The 21323-nt window shown below is 38.2% G+C and overlaps 3 protein-coding genes across 3 annotated transcripts; 2 read left to right on the top strand and 1 right to left on the bottom strand.

Annotated features, from left to right (window-relative positions):
- Positions 1–319: 319 nt before the first annotated feature.
- nmt2 (N-myristoyltransferase 2) lies at positions 320–13274 on the top strand. The gene is made up of 12 exons (XM_042490699.2): positions 320–525; positions 972–1089; positions 4676–4817; positions 5467–5585; positions 5959–6050; positions 6180–6296; positions 6394–6564; positions 6667–6775; positions 6877–7047; positions 7138–7305; positions 7730–7867; positions 9254–13274. The coding sequence occupies exons 1-12, from the start codon at positions 416–418 to the stop codon at positions 9272–9274; spliced, it is 1476 nt and encodes a 491-aa protein (XP_042346633.1). The 5' UTR covers positions 320–415; the 3' UTR covers positions 9275–13274.
- A 1299-nt stretch (positions 13275–14573) lies between these two features.
- On the bottom strand, positions 14574–17146 carry rpp38 (ribonuclease P/MRP 38 subunit). The gene is made up of 2 exons (XM_088084530.1): positions 16947–17146; positions 14574–16056 (listed from the first exon to the last, which is right to left on the bottom strand). Exon 2 carries the CDS (start codon positions 16047–16049, stop codon positions 15231–15233), a length of 819 nt encoding a protein of 272 aa, XP_087940656.1. The 5' UTR covers positions 16050–16056; positions 16947–17146; the 3' UTR covers positions 14574–15230.
- Positions 17147–17824: 678 nt separating this feature from the next.
- acbd7 (acyl-CoA binding domain containing 7) lies at positions 17825–20476 on the top strand. The gene is made up of 4 exons (XM_088084529.1): positions 17825–17982; positions 19632–19749; positions 19844–19906; positions 19991–20476. The coding sequence occupies exons 1-4, from the start codon at positions 17971–17973 to the stop codon at positions 20062–20064; spliced, it is 267 nt and encodes an 88-aa protein (XP_087940655.1). The 5' UTR covers positions 17825–17970; the 3' UTR covers positions 20065–20476.
- Positions 20477–21323: the final 847 nt, after the last annotated feature.

Below are 21323 nucleotides of genomic sequence, written 5' to 3'. Positions count from 1 at the left end.
AGTATTTCTGCGGTGTGGTAATAGTACTTGTAGTTAAGTAACGAATCTGAATACTTCCTCCACCACTGCCTGTTGTTATGATCTTATCTTGTAGATGTTGCTCAAACCTGAATACGTTTTATTTATTCAGTTTGCCACTAACGGTTACATGACCAAGCCATGGATAAATCAAATAAAGTCGGGATCCTGTCAGTACTGAGAGTGCTGTAAATATTTATAAAAAAAATATATTTTATTTGGGCTATATTTCAGGGTAAAAGGTAAAAGAGTTCAGCTGTGTTTTCCCTCCACCGGCCTGTAGGCGGTGCGCTTTCGCTCGGCTCTTTCTTTGTTTTTGCATCTCTCCGCTGCTGCCCGTGATCTCTGTCACACACGGTAGCTGACAGTTTTTTTAAAAAAAAAACCATTTTTTGTGATGGCGGAGGACAGTGAATCCGCAGCCAGTCAGCAGAGCCTGGAGCTGGACGACCAGGACACCTGCGGGATAGACGGAGACAACGAGGAGGAGAATGAGCACATGCAGGGGTGAGGATGGCCTGTCCGGTCCGCAGTAACGTTATTCCAGGCTGCCTGTTTATGTGTGTGCTCGGTGGGGACGGCTAGCGCGGTGAGCTAACGTTAGCCGACACAAACACAGCCGGGCTGTTTGCTAAAAGGCCCTCATTTCAAGCTAGTAACCACACGAGAAGAGCTGATTTTAAACCTTTATTTCGGTGTCATTTTTACCGTTTTAACTGTGTTTTCCTGCATTTAAACTCTTAGCTAGCGTCCCGACTGAATGACATGATGACAGCCAGCCGTTGAGACAAACCGTTAGTTAGCTAACGTTAGCTCAGCTGTCATTCGTTGCTATGGTAAGTTAGCTAACGGTAGCTAAGCGCAGCTTTCTTTGGTTGTGTGAGTCAAATGTGAGACGGACAGATTCAGCCCCTGTTTTGTAATGCGCTGTGTGTTTGTGTCCATTTCTCCAGGAGTCCAGGGGGAGATTTGGGGGCCAAGAGGAAGAAGAAGAAGCAGAAGAGGAAGAAAGAGAAGCCAAGCTCAGGGGGAGCCAAGTCTGACTCTGCCTCCGACTCTCAGGAGATAAAGGTGCGACGATGACCCACTGAAATGTACACACACACCTTTTAATGGCAAATCCAAAACAATAACCCACTAACCTACTAGTGCCTCTCGCCAGGCTGATGGTAGACATGGTAGCCTATTAGGAGCAGGTAAGGAGACAAGCGACAACCCAACAAAACCCTGCTTGCAGTGGTGGATGAAGTACCTGATAGCTTAAGTCATATCCATTTTATTTATTTTATTTTTAAGGATACGCATTAATCAATATTTCAGTAAATATGCAAGTGCTAGCCAGCTGTCTAATAGTCAACTGTCCTCCTTTGGCAAGATGTTTTGAAGCCTACAAATTGGTCAAATTCACATAACAACAGCAGCAGGACACCTTAAATAGAAGGAGTTGACGGAAATTGTTTTTTCAGGGCTGATACCGATTATTGCTACATAATGAGACCGATAACTGATATTTGGAACTGATATGCACCTAAAATGAAATTGAAAAAAATTCTGTCGAAATTAAAATTTGGAATATAACAAACTTCAACAAAAAAAACTTTGTTTAAATGCCTTTAGCAAATGTTGAATTAAACTGAACCTTTCATCATATAGCGCAAGTTCCCTGACACTTTTTTAATGAAAATTTAAATTAAAAAATGAATGAATTAAAATAGCTTGCTGGGGTTTTACATGAAAGTTCTCCCATGCTGACACTTTCTTTGCACTTTCTAATTAATTTTATTGGCAATCATTAAAATAAGCTATAGACACAGATAATCTGCAAAATGTCAAATATTGGCCCCAATAATTGGCCGGTGATCTGTCGACCCCCTAGTTCATATGCACTAACACACAAGCCATGCGATATAAAGTTAGCCAGGTTGTTAATAAATAGATATTTCATACATACCCATGCGAGTGGCTGCCTGGCAATGGGCAGAAGACATAAGGCAAGTTAGCAGCAGGTTAGCCAGAAATAACTACAGTAAGTGTGAGTAAGTATGTGTGGCAAAAGTACAGATTTCTTACCAGAAAATGACTCTGGTAGAGGTTGAAGTTGTCTATCAGAATATTTTTTGAGTTACAGTCTTAAATGATGATATAAATTATGAATTTGATATTTACTTAACTATCAATAGTAATTTTTTGATATTAAATGCACTTAAGTATTGAAAGTATAGTACAGGTACACGCTATCAATAGAAGACAAAAAAGCAATCAGAATTTACATTTTACTTTTTCGCAACGTACACTACCTTAAAAATAGAAGGTACGTTACACCTAAATAAAAACGAGATCTTCACATGCAAAGTCCGGCCCAGGGGCCCTCGGCCCCTCAGATTGTCTTTCAAAATAACCATATGATGCGGGAAGCTGGCTCCAAGGAATTTTAAACATTATCTAATCTGGCCCCCAGTCAAAAAAGTTTGGACGCTCCTGCCTTAATCGTCTGTCTGTCCCTTCATCCCTCCTCTCTTCCTCCCTTACTTCGCTCTTTTGTGCTAAGTAACTAAAATGCTTAGGGGAAATGTATCGGAGTAAGAGTCTACATCTTATTTAGAAATGCAATGGAGTAAAAGTGAAAGTTGACAGAAATATAAAAGCTGTGTATACTCCAATTGACGTGCCCTAACATGTCATTTATCATGTCAAAATATGGAAAAGTGGAACAACTGTTGATTGTGCCAGGATTTTTAAAAAAGTTTTCTGCTGGTGGCAGACTGTTGGCGACTGTGCAAACACAACTCCTTTCTTTAGTTTCTTCAGCCACCTCGTGTAAAAGGTCGGCGTTGCAATATTTGCAAATATCCAAAAATCTGTTGATATCCAAGTCTTTCATAATGTTAAAAACTAGGTGTTTTTCTTGTTTTGACCAGCAGTTTGGGGTTTCCTTATGAGCATGCATCTCTACCACAGCCTCGCAAATTATTGATTAGTTGGATTATGTTCAAGGTATCCATGACAACATACAGGGCTGACCATAAACAGGTAACATGCCAAGTGTCTCAAACTGTGGTAAAAGCTTCAGTGGAGATGCATTTGCTGAATGAGCTCTATACATGTTCAAAGACTGCTCCTAAAACCCAAATAACACTAGGATATTCTTCTTTTCAGAATTATAGTGAAATATTAATGTGCATAAACATAAACCAGTGTTGCATCTAGTAGTCTTTTTTTTAGCAGTTGAGCACAGTAAATGTGCTATAAATGTGCTTCTTTCATGTTTTTATTGCATGTTTTCTAAATATTTAGGGGGATGTGCCCCTGCGTCCCCCTCAGAATCTACGCCTTTGATTTTGTAGTGGCTTCCAGTCAAAGCAACCTTTAAACACTGAGCACATTATAATCCCAGTTCTGTTTTTCCCATGTAAACATTACAGCCCACTTTTAGAAACTTGGACAAGCAGCTATCCTAACACAATTACTGTCTGCCATCTGGAGCTCTCTGACACAAAAAACACGATGGTGAACAATTTATTGCACACTGAAATGAAAGTGGGAGTCTGACAGCGGTATGGAGGATGAATTTAAACTGTTTCTCCCATCTTTCATTTCTGCTGATGAGATGAAGACAGAATTCAGAATTCATCTACAGAGTTAAGGGCAGCAATAGACATGAATACCGCAAACAGGCACACACACAATTCAACAGGAATACTACAAATGCGAAAAAACCACATGAGCCGCCACTATCCCAAACCTGGACAGTATTAGTATCATGTGTATGAATAACCAGTTTTTTCATTTTCCATATAAACATAAAATCCCATGAATGACGAAAACCAGAGATACTGTGTGCATGTAACAGTGTTTGACAGAGGCATGTGCTGAACTACAGTTGTGGACATGAGTGTTTTGTAAGCGGTGATAATCCAGCACTCATCAGTTACTAATAATCTGGTGTGAACAGTCAAACGTAACTTGGATTTGTGGCGGTTAATGGTTATAAGACTCACACATGCCCAATGTTGTTGTGCCTTCATTATGTAGGTATTCAGATTTATGTGGTAGATGCTGCGTGTGCATTTTATTAATTAATCCAAAAATAAGACCTTAGTTGGTATTAAAGTGTCTTAAATCAGTCTTTCAAAAGTCTTAAAAATGCAAAAACATTGGAAGTAGGATGTTTTAGATTGCTTTTCTCTGATGTTGCATTGTAAAGTCACAAAATAATTGGCAGCATTTATTTATTTTTTTAATAATTTACTAAATTTAAAGCAGTGGAATAATCCCACAGAGTCAGTAATAAAAATCACTAATAAATGGTATTTCTGAATTCTAACCAGATCTGACTTTTTCACCGGACCAAAAAAGTAACATTTTATGTTACATTATATGTTTGGGCAAAATTGTTCTTAACTCTAATTTTAAAAAAAAGTTGGTTCTGTTTTTTTATTTGCTTTTTTCAGTTTAGTGTTTTTTTTAAAAATCTGTGTTAAATTTCATCTTGAGTGGCATTAAAAGAGTTAAAAAGCATGAAATTTAATTTACCTTAAGCTGTGGGAACCCTGATGTCACATCACACATGCAGGGAAATGTTGATTCACGTTGTCGCTGTACCTAAATTCCTTTGTCTTTGTTCTAATTCGTGTACATGTCCCCTTTCTACGCGTAGAACCCAGGCTTACCCATTCAGAAGCTGCAGGACATCCAAAGAGCCATGGAGCTGCTGTCCTGCCAGGGACCAGCAAAGAGCATCGATGAGGCAGCCAAGCACAAGTACCAGTTCTGGGACACTCAGCCCGTGCCGAAGCTCAGTAAGTACCTACTTAACTTGGGCAGAGTGAACAAGAGCATTGTTTATTTGATTCATATCTTATTTGTTTAAAATTGTGCTGCAAGTCTGTGTCATGTTTGAATAAAGCTTTTAGTGAGGAAGAGAAAGCATTTGGTACCTTGTAAGCTCTTAGCGATTAAGTGATTATTAATCATTAGCGTGGCCAATGGATGATTGCGGAAATTGCTTCCACACTCAAACAGTTTTTACTTCAGCGGTCAGCAGATTTATCATCTTTCTTGAACAGTGTTTCTGTGCACCAGTGCCATCTACTGGTTTTATTTCATCATAGTGTGCTGCTCAAAGCCAGTGTCCCAAAAACATGTCAGCTGTGAAGTTCAGCGGGGGTCCATGAATACTCACTGGACATGCTCAGTGGCATTAGATTAAACTGTCCATGAACAGCGTTGGACAGAGAGTCAGGTCTGTGCAGGAGAGCCTTGGGTGTGTCTGGTCAACATGGGACCAGCAGAAGCAGATTTTTATAGCTGTCAGCGATTCAACAAGAACACAAACATTTGTTGTTGGCTCAGGATCAGTGTCAGCTGAGCAAATTGCTACATTTACAGGAAATGTGGTGATTGAAAAATGGTTTTATATCTTTGACGAGAGCTGTGCTATTTTTGCAGATGAGGTGGTGACGAGTCACGGGCCGATAGAAGCAGACAAAGAAAACATTAGACAGGAGCCATATTCTTTACCTCAAGGCTTTATGTGGGACACTCTGGATCTCAGCAATGCAGATGTAGTAAGTACAATGATTGTCTCAAATATTTTACAGTTGATATGCTGATTTTTCTTGATTGATTAATTGGTTGGTACTATACTGTTGTTGTTAGAGTGACATCACAGTGATTCAGTCTATAAAACATCAGAAAACAGTGAAATTTGCCCGTCACAGTATCCTAGAGCACCAGGTGACCTCATCACACGCTTTATGCCCAAACTTGAGTCCAAAATTGAATTTTAGTGTCAGCAAGGCAATTTTCACATTTAAGATGCTAGACCCATCAAATGTTTTTCATTTAACAGTTAATCAGTTATCAAAATAGTTGCCAGTTTATTTTCTTTTGACCATTGCAGCTGTAAAATTCAATTTTTGTTATCTTTGTCTCTTTCAGCTGAAAGAGTTGTACACGTTGTTAAATGAAAATTATGTGGAAGACGACGACAACATGTTCAGATTTGATTATTCGCCAAACTTTCTCAAATGGTAAGCTTGTAGCGCTCATTGTGTGTTTTTGTTTATCACTTGCTGATGTTTTTATCTAACTGCTCATAAAATATGTATGTAAAGTATTAAACTGTCTGCTGTCACACTTAACATTTCCTCTCCTCTCAGGGCTCTGCGTCCCCCTGGCTGGTTACCACAGTGGCATTGTGGAGTGAGAGTGTCCTCAAATAAGAAGCTTGTTGGCTTCATCAGTGCCATCCCTGCAGATATACGCATCTATGACACGTGAGCACTGATTACCGATCACATACACTGGAGAAAAGCAATGATAAGAGCCAGTAGGAACCATTATACTGTAACGTCTTTCTTTCTGCTGCTTCAGACTCAAGAGGATGGTTGAAATCAACTTCCTGTGTGTCCATAAGAAACTGCGTTCAAAGCGCGTCGCTCCAGTGCTAATCAGAGAGATCACACGGAGAGTTAACTTAGAAGGGATATTTCAGGCAGTTTACACAGCAGGAGTGGTGCTGCCTAAACCTGTGTCCACATGCAGGTATGCAAAGTAATATTGAAACATGAAACACATAAGACACTGTGTCAGAAATTGGTTTAAAAGCAATTTTCACTTTTTTTTCCTCCTTTTTCTCTGTGTCAGGTATTGGCATCGTTCTTTGAACCCCAGAAAGCTTGTGGAAGTTAAATTTTCCCACCTGAGCAGAAACATGACCCTGCAAAGAACCATGAAACTCTACAGATTACCAGATGTAAACACTTGCACCTGACAGGCCCAGATCTCTTTTTATAATTCTTGTAAATGGCAGAACTTACATCGACGTTTTCCTCTTGCTTTCTACACCCAATATAGAGCACCAAGACCCCAGGTCTGCGGCCGATGGACAGGCGTGACATCCCCCAGGTCACAGAGCTGCTACAGAAATTCCTGAGACGTTTCCAGCTTGCACCTTCTATGGGAGAGGAGGAGGTGGCTCACTGGTTCTTGCCACAGGACAACATAATTGACACATTTGTAGTAGAGGTATCTGGAATTAGTTTCTGTATTCAAAATACTTAGGGCCTGTTGAGTCTTCTGTCTGTTAAAACAGTCGTCATGTCTCTGTCTCCGCAGGGTGCCGGTGGTGTCCTGACAGATTTCACTAGTTTCTACACTCTGCCCTCGACGGTGATGCATCACCCTCTCCATAGGAGCCTGAAGGCCGCTTACTCTTTTTACAACGTTCATACACAAACGCCACTACTGGACTTAATGAATGATGCACTGATCCTGGCCAAGCTGGTAATGTTTCGCTCTCTTTAGGGTTATTCAAAAACACATGCCACTACCAAATAATTAACCAGTTCTACTAATCCAGTGGATACTTATTAGCAGAAGGTAAACTTAAATGAAATTATAAAAATGCATTTTTTTTTTACTGTTTTTTTGTTAAAGTGTAGTCATTTTCTCATGTACACTCTGATCATTTCTCACATACTGCACATGTGAGGTAATACTCACTGAATTAAGTCTGTTTTAAATAGCATAATTATGTGTGTTTAATTTTTATGTTCCACCTGTCACATCAATGTATTTCTGCACCAAAATACTGTCCTATTTCTTTCAGTGAACACTTAAAATGTTTTGGGAGTTCAACTTTCTTGCATCTGTGTAATGCATCATGATACTTAGTTTGTGACGTCTTCTTCGTCTGTGTGTTTAACAGAAAGGTTTTGATGTGTTCAATGCCTTGGATCTAATGGAGAATAAGGTGTTCCTGGAGAAGCTCAAGTTCGGCATAGGAGATGGAAATCTGCAGTATTACCTTTACAACTGGAAATGTCCTCCTATGGACCCTGATAAGGTCAGCAGCAAGAGTTCACAGCAAACTATCAACTCATGCCCTGTCAACATGTATGCAGACAGTTTTGGAAACTGATTTTTTCTCTTTTTTTTGGCCTCTTGTGTCCAAATGCAAACAGAGTCTTGGTCACTAAAACCTTCTAAGGTGCAGATTTTTCAAATTTCTGGTTACTTTCTGTATGGACTTGTAAATTAGAGCGTTTTGGAAATGATAACATCTCTATTCGGTTTCTTTGTGTAATAAGCATGTGCCGTCGGTTTGTTTACGATTTGTTGCACAGCTCGATCTATTGACTGCTTCACACTTAAACTTAGTATTGCTGCACCACTTCACTGACAAACGGAGGCATCCACAGTATTATTCGTTCCACCTCAGTGTCTACATTCTAAAGTACGGCAGAAACATCAGTTTTGGATAAGACCTGATTGATGTTGCAGATGCTCGAGCTGCTGGGTGGTGCTGGGTTGTGTGTTCAACTGTTTCCAACATGGCGGCTGAATCACAAATTATCTTACTTTATGGCTAAACAGTAAACTTAAAAATATGTGTGGAAACATTTGATGTGAGAAGTAGGCCATGCAGTAACTGAATCTTGATTCATATTTGATCAGTGCTGCCTCGTTTGACAGTTAACAGCAGTTTATGAGTAGAGATTTATCTATTTATTTAACTTTTTTTAACAAGGTTGGTCCCATTGAGATTCAGAATCTCTTTTTCAGAGAAATCAGAGTCAGACAAAAATACAACTGACTGTTTATGAGTCAAAAGAGAACTTTCTGGGTCAGTTGTACAACCAGGCAGACTAAAAAAAATTGACATCCTATAGAATCTGTGACTAAGTCTTTCATTTTTGATCTAAGAATGTGATTGATAAGTTTGTCTGCTGCATAAGAGACTCCTGTGCTCTGACTGGTTGTTTTCCTTCATGTGTGTTATTGCCATTAGAGGCAGAAGAGGAACAACATCTGTCTCATGTACTACTTTGTGGGTATTGACAGTTTCAGTAAATATGAAAAAAAAGCATTAAAGTTACCAACTACGGCTTTAACATTATTTCTTAAAAAGCATTTTGATCAAGGATCATGTCAGATTTCTTTTACTTCTCAGTCCGAAGCGTTAGCCAGCTAATGTCAGTTTTGTGATCTACCTTTTTTTTCGTTAGCTATCCAAATACAACAGCTCCAGTTACACCTGTCAGAAAGTTTGTGTAAATATTTTGTAACAGGTTATCTACACATAATTTAGTGATGTGTACATCTCCACTTGGTAAACCCTTCAGTTATAATTAAGAAGGGTTTTGAACTTTCGTACAGCTGGTGCAGGAAAAAAAATGTATTCTTGTCATCAAAACTCCTCTAACAGCAGGTCACCGTCTGTGTGTTTCAGGTTGGCCTCGTCCTTCAGTAGCAGGCCTCTTCACGGCTGCTACACAAACACTGATCAGGAGGTCGTAACCTTTGACCTCTGGCTATTCCTTACCTGGACATACAGGTAGCCCAAGCTAGACAATGAGAACCACAACAGTAAAACCGACCTGGAGGCTGGGAGACGGTTCAAGAACATTCTCAGTTCACCTGGAGGTGAAAACTCTTAAATCATCAACATCCTGAATGTGAAGTCATGCTATGCCTGAGATACTCATACAGTACAACGCTCCTGACATGCACACTCACATTTTAAAACATACCAGTTTGACATACAAGAGGATGCCTTGACATTGTGACTTTTGTTTAGTTCTTCTTCCTCAGCAGACGCCTCGTCACGGGGGACTGGCATGTTGTTTAATTTCACATTGAACTATGTAAATGATAATCAACAAGCAAACATGACCACAGAACAATAAGTTATTATGTCCCACTGCAGCGGCGGTACAAGAGGGTCTTAAAGGCATTTAACGAGATATTATTCCCATCTCTTCATATCGTCACGGTCAGACATTTCTCTGGCGGCTGTTTCGGGCCTCAGTAGAATTAGAAATGCTAAGAATGTGTTTCTGTGATAGCTGACATATAAAAGCATTTAGGAGAAAAATATCTTAACTTTTCACACTCACACTGTCAAGTAATACACACACATACACACAAAAAGGAATATCTTCATGAAAGGACTCATCCAATTGGTGCATTGATATACATGTTTTTTTTTGTTAAAAATATATAGTACCTGTACATTTAAAGCCAGATCATATTTATTCCTGTAGTGTGAGTTTGGGGGTCGGGAGGGCTGATCCAAAGTATTTTCCTCATAGGTAGTGTAGATGTCACTGAGTTTGTCTGACAACGTGGGTTTTAAGTGGTTTTTGATGAAGAATGTATTGCATCAATGAAGCACAATTTTTGAGTTCCTAAACAAGCAAAGGGGTTCTTTTTCTTTTTCTTTTTTTTCTCTTTTTTTTAAGGGGTCAGATTTCAAAATAGATGGGTTGCGGTACAAACTGTACAACTGTTTATTTTTACAGGATGTGAGCCGTGTTCATGCTACAAAGCTGTTTCTGGATTTTTAGTGGAACATCTAAACCACGTGTTGCTCGGTTGTGGTCACACTGATACGCTCATGCTCAGTTATCTGCATGTGCACGATGTGTTTGGTTAGCGGGCCTGTTGAATAAAAGGCAAAAATTACAGTAGCTGGAAAAACTAAAGATGACATGCAAGCAGGGCGGTGAGTTACAGCACCAAATTCTGGAAAATGCAAATCCCAATTAAATTCTAACCTGGGTGGATTTGAATAAGATTTTGTGCAAAAAAAAATCAAAAATCAGAATAGTCAGGGTTTCTGTGTTGAGACAGTTTCATAGTGTAAAAATGGCTTAACTACTTTTAAAGAGTAATGTTCTCAATTGAGTCTCCTTTAAAGAAATACTTCATCTGCAAAGTGACTATCATGCATACCAGTTACTTACTGCGTTGCGTTATATTTGTGAAGACTTTTTTTTTTCTGGCATGCCTCTACAGTGAAGGGAGAATCTAAAAAATGCAAACATTTTTGATGAATTAACTAAATAGGGACCATGTTTAACAACAGCAAAACGATATAAAAACATCAGTTTGCAAACTTGCACAACTGATATGGTGTAATTCAAGTCTTATCTAGTCGTAAGCTCAGCACTTCCAAAACGTGTTTTCACACAAAAACATCACAATATAAAACACTTTGGCCTACAAATAGCAGGCCTTGAGCTTGTGTATCAGCTCCTCTTGATCAGAGAACTCGGCCACGCAAGAGACTGTTGGTACCAACGTGTTTTGAATCCTAATGTTTTATCAAAAATGTTTTTATTTTTGGGAAAACTGGGCATACAACTGGATAAATGAGTCTCATAATATACTGAACGAGTTGTGTAAGTGTTTATTAGTAGATGTTTTGCACGGTGGTGTAGTGGTTAGCACTGTCACCTCACTGCAAGAGGGTCCCCGGTTCAAACCCGGGCTGGGGCGATGTTTGGACCTCGGTTGGGGGGGGCCCTCTGTGTGGAGTTTGCGTGTTCTCCCTGTATCAGCGTAGGTTTTCTCCGGGTTCTCCGGCTTCCTCCCGCATTTCAAAGACATGCAGGTCAGGTTAACTGGTGACTCTAAATTGCCCGTCGGTGTAAATGTGAGTGTGAATGGTTGTCTGCGACCCTTACGAGGACTAGCGGTCATGAAAAATGAATGTTTCGATGTAGTTTTGCTGTTAAACTTGGACCCTGTTTACCTTGATCATAAGGAATGTTTGCCTTTTTGGATTCTTCGTTCACATGCGAGAAAAACAATGTTTTCTTCACAAATCTGAGGTAAAGCTGTAATAACTGATGAAGAAATTGTAATTTAAAGCAGTTAAGGGCAGTTTCTTTTGCTCTATTCTTTTTTCTGTTGCTTCTTACTTTCAGTAGGCGGTTACAAAGCGGTTAATAAGACGCCCCTGTAAAGCAGCTCACAACACTCAACCTTTGAACTTTAACCTTCAGTAGTGTTCACAAGTGGTATTATTCTTAGTGCCACTGTCACAACCAGACCACTTTACATTTTCTTCAGAGCCGAAAAAGAGCTTTCTGGGGATAGTAGCTACACATTGATACTCTGCTAACTGGAGATAGCTATTGATAGCTACAAAGGGAAAAAAAAGTGCTGTCCTCTCCCTGTTTTGGTTGCTCAATGGTTAATGTACTTCCTTTGTGCTGTGCATCGATCCTTCATTTTTCCCGGGTGTTCGTACCCGGTGACAGACAGAATTGCATTGTGAAAGCAGGACTTGTTCTGTAGTCACTGTAGCCAAAATGTTATCTGTTTCCTCTTTAATGCAAACCTTCCCATCAGCTCAGTCCCTGCAGTAGGATGTTAAATGTGCTCTTAAACAACATTCAGAGTGTCCGGGGAATAATTTAACAGCATGTATTCAGAGAACAGAGGCTGAACAAACAAGCCTGTATCAGTAACCGCATTAGTTTGAAATTTGAGCTTTTCCGTTTTTGTTTTTCCCCCCCAGGTCCATTTTTATTAACGCCTCTGGTGTTATGTTTTTTTAAAACGGTACTGTATTTGTGTGTCTGAAAATATACTGTGGGTCATTTTTTTAGTGTGTCGTGCAGCTAAATGAAATTCTTTTAACGGTTATATTTATACTTGTACTTTGCAAAATGTCTTAAGACAATTTCTGTTCTTTTTCTGTCCAGTATTAACAGAATTTTTCCAGGTAAATAGGTCAAACTGGCGTTTTTCTTGTTCTCGACTGAGCGAGGAGATCTTTGATTTGTCAGACCACTTGTTCTGTGGTGGAGCTGCTGGTGATCTCAGAGGTTTGAAAAATGTTTTCAGAATTGTTTTCTGAGTTTGTTACTTTGTGTTTGATAATCCTGTTCATGCAGCTCTGCATAACTCAAGAGGTAAAGGCTGCTGCCGTTTTTGTCGTTACTTTTTCTGTATGTGATGTAATTTTCTTCTCATCCCTTTATATATTGGCAAGACAAGGACGACCAGTGGACAGTCAGTGCTTCGGGGCTTTTTTTTTTTTTTTTTACCATTGAAAGCTGGGTTATTGAGTCAGCGGTGTGCCTCATGGATGTTGGTTGTGTCACAGATGTGTTGCCTGCAGCTGTTTGAATGAGCATGTCAGTTTTGCTGCTGTGATGATTTTTAGCGTCAATGTTAACTAGCCACACCCTTTAGTGAGAACTCAACCCGAAGTACCTGCCTTATTTAAAAGATTTTGGGGGTGGGTAGGGGGGGTGTAACTTTTGAAACGACATACAGCTTTCTCAAACTGAAGAACAATATTTTTATTCAAATCCATTGTAAGCTGTGAAAAAGCTGAAGAACTTGTACCAGCATCATTTAGACATGACCCCCATGCAAATAACAATCTGTTTCAACACACACGTCAGCTATACCAGCATGGATATTTGATTGAATAAACTCACTTTAAAAAGGGACGTGAGTGTTGCACTTCTTTTTAACATGATTAGAGCAACAGAAATACACAGTAAGTATTCCACTTAATGTATATTTTATAGTTTTAACTTAAAGAACTGGTGAATGGATACTTTTTTCTTCTTTTATAGGTTTTTTCTTTGGACACTTTGCTTTTATTTGATCGCAAAACATAAGAGAGATGAGAGAGGATGACATGCAGCAAAGGACCTGGGCTGGAATCAAACTCGCTCCTCTGCAACAATGACGAGTCTACCAGGTGAGTTAAAGGGGCGCCCCAGCCCAAAATTTTAACTCCAGTCATATTTACCAAATTACATGAAAAATATATCTTGCACTCAGTTAAATTTTTATCAGAAACATAATCATCAATTTAAATATGTGTTTCTGGCCAAAGAAATGCCACTTATGAGATCAATTTAAAGGAATAATTCACTTGCAAAGTGACCACGGATATCAATTATTTAAATTCACGTAGAAACCTTTAATTTTTTGGCAGAATCTTAAAAAGGCCAACATTATGCATGGATTGAAGTCATCTACATAAAACTACATATCAAAACATCAGTCTTTAACACTGAATCTGTCCTATAAAATAAAGGCAAAAAAACAGTAAAAAAAAACCCCACAGTCTTTGAAAAACAAACAAACATCAATTTACAAACATTCAGGCAACTCCTGTTGTAAAATCCAAATCTCATTTATCCAGTTGTTGCCTCAGTACTTCTCAAACACACTTATGATTTTAAAAAACTTGCACTTACAAGTAGCGGGCCCCGAGCATGTGTGTGTGTGCACGAGCTCGAGTTTGCATGCAGGCTTGAGCCCGTGCACCCTCCTCTGCCGTGCATTAAGACCATTTGTACTGATGTGTTTTAAATAGTAACGTTTTAATAAAAATGCATTTATTTGGGAAGTACTGAGCATATGACTGGATACTTGGATTATATTGCAGAAGTTCTGTCAGTTTTAAATGGATGTTTCGATGGAGATGTTCTGCTGTTAAACACATTCTGCGTTTACGGCACTTCATGAACAGTGTTCGTCTTTTTTGGATTCTCCGTGGAGGCATGCCAGAAAACGAAACCTTCTTCACAAATTCAAGGTAACACAGCGAGTAGCTGATACACAAAAGGTCATTTTGCAGATGAAGTATTCCTTCTTAAGAATGATATCAGAGTACTTACGGATCTTTTCAGTCACGTAAACTGCAGGAAGCCTCCAAACTCACAGTAGCATATGAGAAGAGAAACTTTCTTGCTCTAAAAAGGTTGCACGGTTTAACAAACGATGTCTGCTCCTGTGTTTGACAGAATTTTATTCATATTTTTCTGTTTTTCTTGCAATGTTAACTTTGAAACAGTTACTTGCTTTACTGTGCAAAATGAACACAGATGACAAAAATAAAAGTTGATATGATGTTAAAACGTAGGGCTGCAACTAACATTTATTCTCAGTATCTATGAATCTGTCCAGTTACTTTCTTTTTCTATGAAATCAAATAACTTGTGAAATATCCTGATGGAGAAATCTTTAAAGTATTTGCTTTTTCTGAACTACAGCCCAGAAATTAAACTTTCAAAAGAAAAGCAGCAGCTGAAACTCAGAAAAATCTCTCAACTAACTGATGGACAACGTAGTTTATCGCAAGCAGATTTCAAGTTGATGCAAACAAGAATGTAAACCAGTGGCTGCCGAAAAATGTCGAAAAATGCATCCACAAATTCTTATGTGTGACCTAAAACAGTGGATCCCAACTTAAAGGGTCACGAGGTCAAATACTAGATATTTTCAGCTCTTTAGGCTTCTGAAATCCTTAAAATAATACAATGAATGAAAAATCACTCTCATTTCCACCATAAGAGGACTGCCTCACTTTAGGTGGTCAAAAGCCAAAAAATAGGAAACTAAAACATACAAAAACAGGAATGATCCCTTAAGTATCTTCATCTTCTTTTTCATTTGACTGTCTTCGCCTTCGCCTTCACTTTTCGCATCTTTGCTGGATTAGCAACTATTCTCTTCACTTTGAGCGGCTGCAGCGTGCAGGAGGAGGCCGACTCTGTGACCTCCTCAGATTCACTCTCAAGCTTCCTTTTCTGGCCCTTCCTCTTCTCCTCCTCCTCCTCCTCCTCCTCCACATCAGCGGGACCTTCAGGTGTCACACTGGGTGCTCCACCCTGAAGCCACGCAACATCCAGTGAAGGCACTCTGGGTCTGATGGCGTCCACGGCGTCAGTGAACACCTCGTCATCTTTGCAGGCGCACTGTCTGAACCCCAGAGCGAGGACACTTTTCAGCCCCAGCGGTTCCGACACGCTCTGGCTGAGCCGGGGCACCTGGCAGGCCGGCACGCCTCTCGTGGCGCTCAGTGCGATCAGGTGATCCGTCATGTGTTTGGGCTTGACGGACTTGCACACGAGCAGCAGTTTGAGCTCGTTCCTCTCCAGAGCTTTGGTGACCTCGTTGATGCCGACGGCCAGCTGTCTCCTCGCTGACACGTCTGTCCAGCCGTTTTTGGGAGAATCCTGGCTCGCCTGGGGAGCAGGTTCTGGTGCGGCGGCAGGTTTCTGGTCTTTCTTTTTCCTCCACGGCCGAAACACTTTGACCTCTTTCTTCTCAAGACCCGTGGACACCAGTTTGTCCCTCAGGGTTTTCAGGATGAAGTGCATGTCTTCCTGCGGAAGCGGGCCCCATCGTGGAGTGAACGGTGACGTGAAGGAGGTCTTTGCTGGCTTTCTGATTTCCTTTTTAGCTGATTTTCCTGCAGCAGCCATGTCTTCTCTGTAGTGAAGACAAAAAAACTGTAGTAAACAAGAAATACTTTTAAACAAGGAGAGCCTAAATAATTCATTATATATCAGTCATTAACTGGTTTTGATTTCTTAAAAAAAAAACAAAAAAAAAACAACGCCTAAATTGGCAAGAAATGTCCTGCAAACTGCAAGAAATTTGTGGATTTAGAGTATTATTTTTGAAAAAATAAAAATAAATACTAGGGCAACATTTCCGTAGAATTCTATGTAAAATTATTATATTTAATATAAAATACATAATTAATATTTTAATTATGATTATATATTTAAATCTGTTTAACAGGATTATAATTCTAAGCAGTTTTTTTATTTAATTTATTTTTCTATACGTTTCTGTTTTTTGGTTATTTTTTTGTGCTAATTTTCAGGTAATTTTCTTTTCACTCATGTCTTGCAGATGTCTTGAGTTCAGAAAATGACATCACTTTCCTGCCTTTTTCAGCCTTTAAAAACCAAAAAAGACAAGATTTTAGGATGTTACGACATCCAAAACCTGAGACGATATCTTTTCTCATATCAAAATATAAATATAATACTGACATGTTGCTCAGCTCTGACTTACCGGTCCTCAAAAACAGATCATCGATCGGGGCTTGATGACAAGGTTTAAACTGAGCAGCACAAATAATATTCAATTAGTAGTAATCAATAAAATAATTATAAGTTAGCACTCGGATAATATTGCGGTACATGTTTGGTGTGTTGATCGGTTATTTCATGCTGTATTTTACTCAGAGATTCACGATCAGAAAAGTTGTGTTTTTGATGGGAAGAGAAGTTTGCTTCACTTTTCGTATTATTGCATCAACACCATGACAGTCCGCAAAATAAGGGACAACAGCAGGGACGCGTACTTACTCTGCCGGATGCTGTCGCAGTGAAACGCTTTTGTTTTTACAGACCGGACTCGCTCACAGGATCAGACCACAACACGGGTGGACCACAGGGCGCCGCCATGCTGTTTGAATTGAAAAACTTTATTTGTAAAAGATAAGAGGAGCACAGCGCCGACCAGCGTTCAGCTATCGGTGTGCCACCCATGGCTTCACGTGCTGATGGTGCGCGTGTGCCACAATTTATAACGGAGTCACCGGAAAAATCCCAAAATAAAGCAGAAATAAATAAATAAATTAAAAATAAACGGTTTCATTTGATCGATTTCACCTTTGAGAAAAAGTTTTCTGTATGTAAATATATTAAAACGTTTTAGACTTAATTAAATTCGATTTTAAAAATAATGAAATGAAAAGAATAACAGGACATTATCATTATTATTAATAATAATTTAATGATAATAATTATACTGATATTTTTTATTTTATTTTTATTTTTGTTTTTATAAATATTATTTTAAAACTTGATAGAATAGAATAGAAATACTTTATTAATCCTGTAAGGGAAATTGTTTTGTTACAGCAGCAATGTATATATATATATATATATATATATATATATATATATATATATATATATATATATATATATATATATATATATATATATATATATATATATATATCTATCTTAAACTCAATTCGGTTGGAGAAAAAATAATTTGCATAATAACAACAACAACATAAATAATAAATTAATTAATTAATAAATAAACTGTTAAATTTGATCCAAACATGACCTCTGAGACTATGCATCCCATATTCCTGGGAGTGCGTGTGTGTATGTGTGTGTGTGTGTGTGTGTGTGTGTGTGTGTGTGTGTATGAGGTGACATGCAGCCAATCAGCTCCTCGGCAGCTCCCTGCTCCCCCCTCTGCTGCAGTTCCTCGCTGTGACAGATTATATTACAGTGATCAGCTGTAATTACAGCTGCGCAGCGCCGACAGGAGAAACACAGCCATCTGAAGCACAGAGCTGCATCTGCGAATATGTCTCCTCAGGTAAATGATCTACTGCTTCTGACCTCGTTTGGTGTCACCGTGTACCGGAGTTGTTATCGCTGGGAAATAAATAACGGTCGCGGCAGCAGGGCGTCCACGCCATCTACTGTATGTGGTGTCATCCATCTTTGACAGTGTGGGATGAGTGAATGAAAGAAGAGCGAGTCTAAACATATCTGATTTCCTCTGGCTCTGTTCTGATGCTGCAACTGCCGCTTTGCATGCAGGCTGCTTTTAAAAAAGAGAGATAAACGAGAAAATATTGAAATTATCAAAAACAACAAACGGGATCTGGCTCTATTTAATTGAGAACTAAAAAAAATTTAAAAAATGGACACCTTTTTCCACTAATACTTAAGATTTAGAGTTTAATCTTTTTTAGCATGTAAACTTAATTTATAAGCGTTTAAATTCTGAGAGTTAAAGGTTTTTCAGGGTTTTTTCATGGTCTATAATGATCTGTTCTGCAATGTCCCAGATCTTTTGTAAAGTAGATTATTCAAGTAGGCACAAAAGCACTAGAGTCTTGAATAAAAGCCCATTGTTTATGTCCAGCTTGTGCAACAATAGGTCTCCCAGGCTCTGCACCATGACTGGAATACTACGCTCAGATTTCTTAATGAGTGTTGTTTGTAACTGATTAATATGCACATTATCATATTCTGCGATTACTAACTTAACAAATACTTTAGAATGATTCATCTGTCAGATGTAGCAAAATGCAAAATAACTCCATATCACTGTTTAACCAGTGCAAATACAATAAACTGAATAATTTATCAGAGATGAAAACACATAAAGAATAATGCAAGCATCAGCACCCTGGATTCATGCATCTTTTATCAATCCATTAATGCACTATTGATCATATAGTTTTCATTTGATTCAGCTAATTGCACTACGCATGAATACGAGGCTACATTAAATACACAGTTTGACATTCTCCTTTTATGTCAGGTTACTTTTTTGAATTGTATAGTCTATTATTGTGTTGTTACTTTTGTTGTTTCGCGTGCACACATATAATACTAAATAAAATCCAGTTGATTTTCTTAAACTTGGAGAAAAAAAAAAGAAAAATTTGACTTGAGGGGTCATTGGGGGGATTTGAGTGTGTTTGGGGCCCTTATGATCAATTACATTTTAACAGTGAAGTCATTTTTGTTTCATCATTGACCTAATCACCATGTTGAAAGTGAAGATATTATTTACTTGTTTTTTTTTAGATGTATATGTATGCATGTATAAACATACATTTTTGTATTATTTTATGTTATGTTACTTATTCATTTGCATTTGTAGAGACTTTTTTTTCTATAAAAAAAAATGCATTACCAGACCTCCCCACAACTTACGGAGAGAACAAACAATAACAAAAAGTAAACTAAAGTAAAAACAAGCCACTATAGTGTATATAAAAATATACATTTTCTATATATTTTTTTTAACCTGTCGGCATTTGTTTTTGTTTTTATTCTTTGTGTGACAAAAAAAACCCCAAAACATTTCTGGATAATAATAATAATAATAATAATAATATATTATTATTATTATTATTACTACTACTACTACAGGATACTGTAACAGAATAGTAGTCATCTGTCTGTCTTATCTATCTGAAATATATTCTGACCATTTATTTTGTGCAGGCAGAGTTTGAGAAGATGGCAGAGGATGTGAAGAAGGTGAAGACGAGGCCGACGGACCAGGAGCTGCTGGACCTGTACGGCCTCTATAAGCAGGCCATAGTTGGAGAGATTAACACGGGTATGAATCGCTGCAGTAGAAACAGAATCACTTCCATAAAACGTTTCATAAACGCTCAACATTTCCTTCTTCCTGTGTGCTCTCACTTCTGTAGATAGACCAGGAATGATGGATGTAAAAGGAAAAGCTAAGTGGGACGCCTGGAACTCCAGGAAAGGTAACGCGTCCAGGTGAAACAAAAAAAAGCAAAACATTGATTGTGTTTTTAATCCAAATGCTTTGTATTTGCACTCACTTTCAGGAATGTCCAAGGAAGATGCCATGTCCGCCTACGTCACACTTGCAAAGGAAGTCATCAGCAAGTACGGCATGTAAGGCTCGCAATAAACTGAAGTGGCAGAATAAATGCAAAAAAATTCCTAACTTTATAACTGAAACAAAGCTGCTGTCTCTAAAACAAACAGCCTCCTGCTGCCGGAGGCCATAATGACGCAGGATAAAGTTCAAATTTGCTGTGATTTCTTTTTATAGTTTGTCTTTTTTTTAAACGTAGATTCTTTTTATTAACTTGTATGAGCTATGCATCCATTAAGATCAGAAGTATAAAATTTGCTAGTTGCAATTAATGATGTAGTTTATTCTTGTAATCCACAAGTACACAGCAATATACTGTAATACTGTATAATTTACGGTACTTAACAGCACTTTGATATGCAGTTTGGTTCCTTACCCAAACAGGACAAACTAAATGCTGTCAAATGTGAAAATAAAACCTCTTTATGCACTGTTTTTGTTTTTGTTGTTGTTTTTTGTTCTTATTAAGCCTCATTGATATATATGGGGTGGACAAAATAATAGAAACACCTGTCAGTATAATGTGTATTCATGTATAAATATGTACACCTAACTTATTTCTTACTACTACATTCACACGTATCCCACAAGACGCTCTAAGTAGTTTTTATTCTGCATCATCTGACCTCCTTGAGTCAATATAAATTGAAATACAGAGATTTATCTCTTTGAAAGGGGATGTTGATGTACTTTTAGCTGTACGGTAAATTTGCAAGAATTGTTTGTCTTACTGAGAAACTGTGTCATTGAGCAGTCGATCTGTTTGTTTACCGTACTTAGTTTTATCATTACAAGGGACTGTTTGTTATTCATGAGAGGGGATAAGGTGGTGGTGCAAAAATGGGGAGGCATGTCAAATAGGGAGGAACTTGTGTTTTCACATTTGCTCAGTGAAAATCCCCAAAATGTTGAGTCTAAAATATACCTATGCCCATGGATTTGGAAGGCATGTTTTAGACTCAAATAAGATTAATAATTAGACACAAATTTTTGGTGAAAAGAAAAAATAGATATATTTTTAAAAAAATTAACTTCAAAATTTTGGGTGATTTTAAAATCCTGTCTGTGATTTTATTTCTGTAAAACTTTTTGGCATTTTTTAAGGAACTTTGTTGCTGATTTGCTGTCTTCAAAAATTTTTGGTCACTTTTTTTCTGTTTTAAAATCTTTTCTTGATTTTTGAAGAAAACATGCCTTCTGAACCTGCGGGCCCACCATAACAGAAATGACCAAAATTACACCATTTATTAACTCCAAACACAGAAATTATTATTGGATTT

Source organism: Plectropomus leopardus, chromosome 11 (assembly GCF_026936395.1).
Source record: "Plectropomus leopardus strain MGB_pleo_1.0 chromosome 11, ASM2693639v1, whole genome shotgun sequence".
NCBI classification, from domain to species: Eukaryota; Metazoa; Chordata; class Actinopteri; order Perciformes; family Serranidae; genus Plectropomus; species Plectropomus leopardus.
The sequence above is the reverse complement of the archived record's forward strand: the minus strand, read 5'-3'. Positions and strand labels throughout refer to the sequence as shown.

Excerpts from the sequence above, each read along its gene's own strand:
- nmt2 (XM_042490699.2), top strand. The coding sequence starts at position 416 with ATGGCGGAGGACAGTGAATCCGCAGCCAGTCAGCAGAGCCTGGAGCTG. Across the intron at positions 1,090-4,675 it reads CCGACTCTCAGGAGATAAAG|AACCCAGGCTTACCCATTCA; the intron begins GTGCGACGATGA and ends TTCTACGCGTAG. Across the intron at positions 6,051-6,179 it reads TCGCCAAACTTTCTCAAATG|GGCTCTGCGTCCCCCTGGCT; the intron begins GTAAGCTTGTAG and ends CTCTCCTCTCAG.
- rpp38 (XM_088084530.1), bottom strand. The coding sequence starts at position 16,049 with ATGGCTGCTGCAGGAAAATCAGCTAAAAAGGAAATCAGAAAGCCAGCA.
- acbd7 (XM_088084529.1), top strand. Across the intron at positions 19,750-19,843 it reads AGTTGGAGAGATTAACACGG|ATAGACCAGGAATGATGGAT; the intron begins GTATGAATCGCT and ends TCACTTCTGTAG. Across the intron at positions 19,907-19,990 it reads CGCCTGGAACTCCAGGAAAG|GAATGTCCAAGGAAGATGCC; the intron begins GTAACGCGTCCA and ends ACTCACTTTCAG.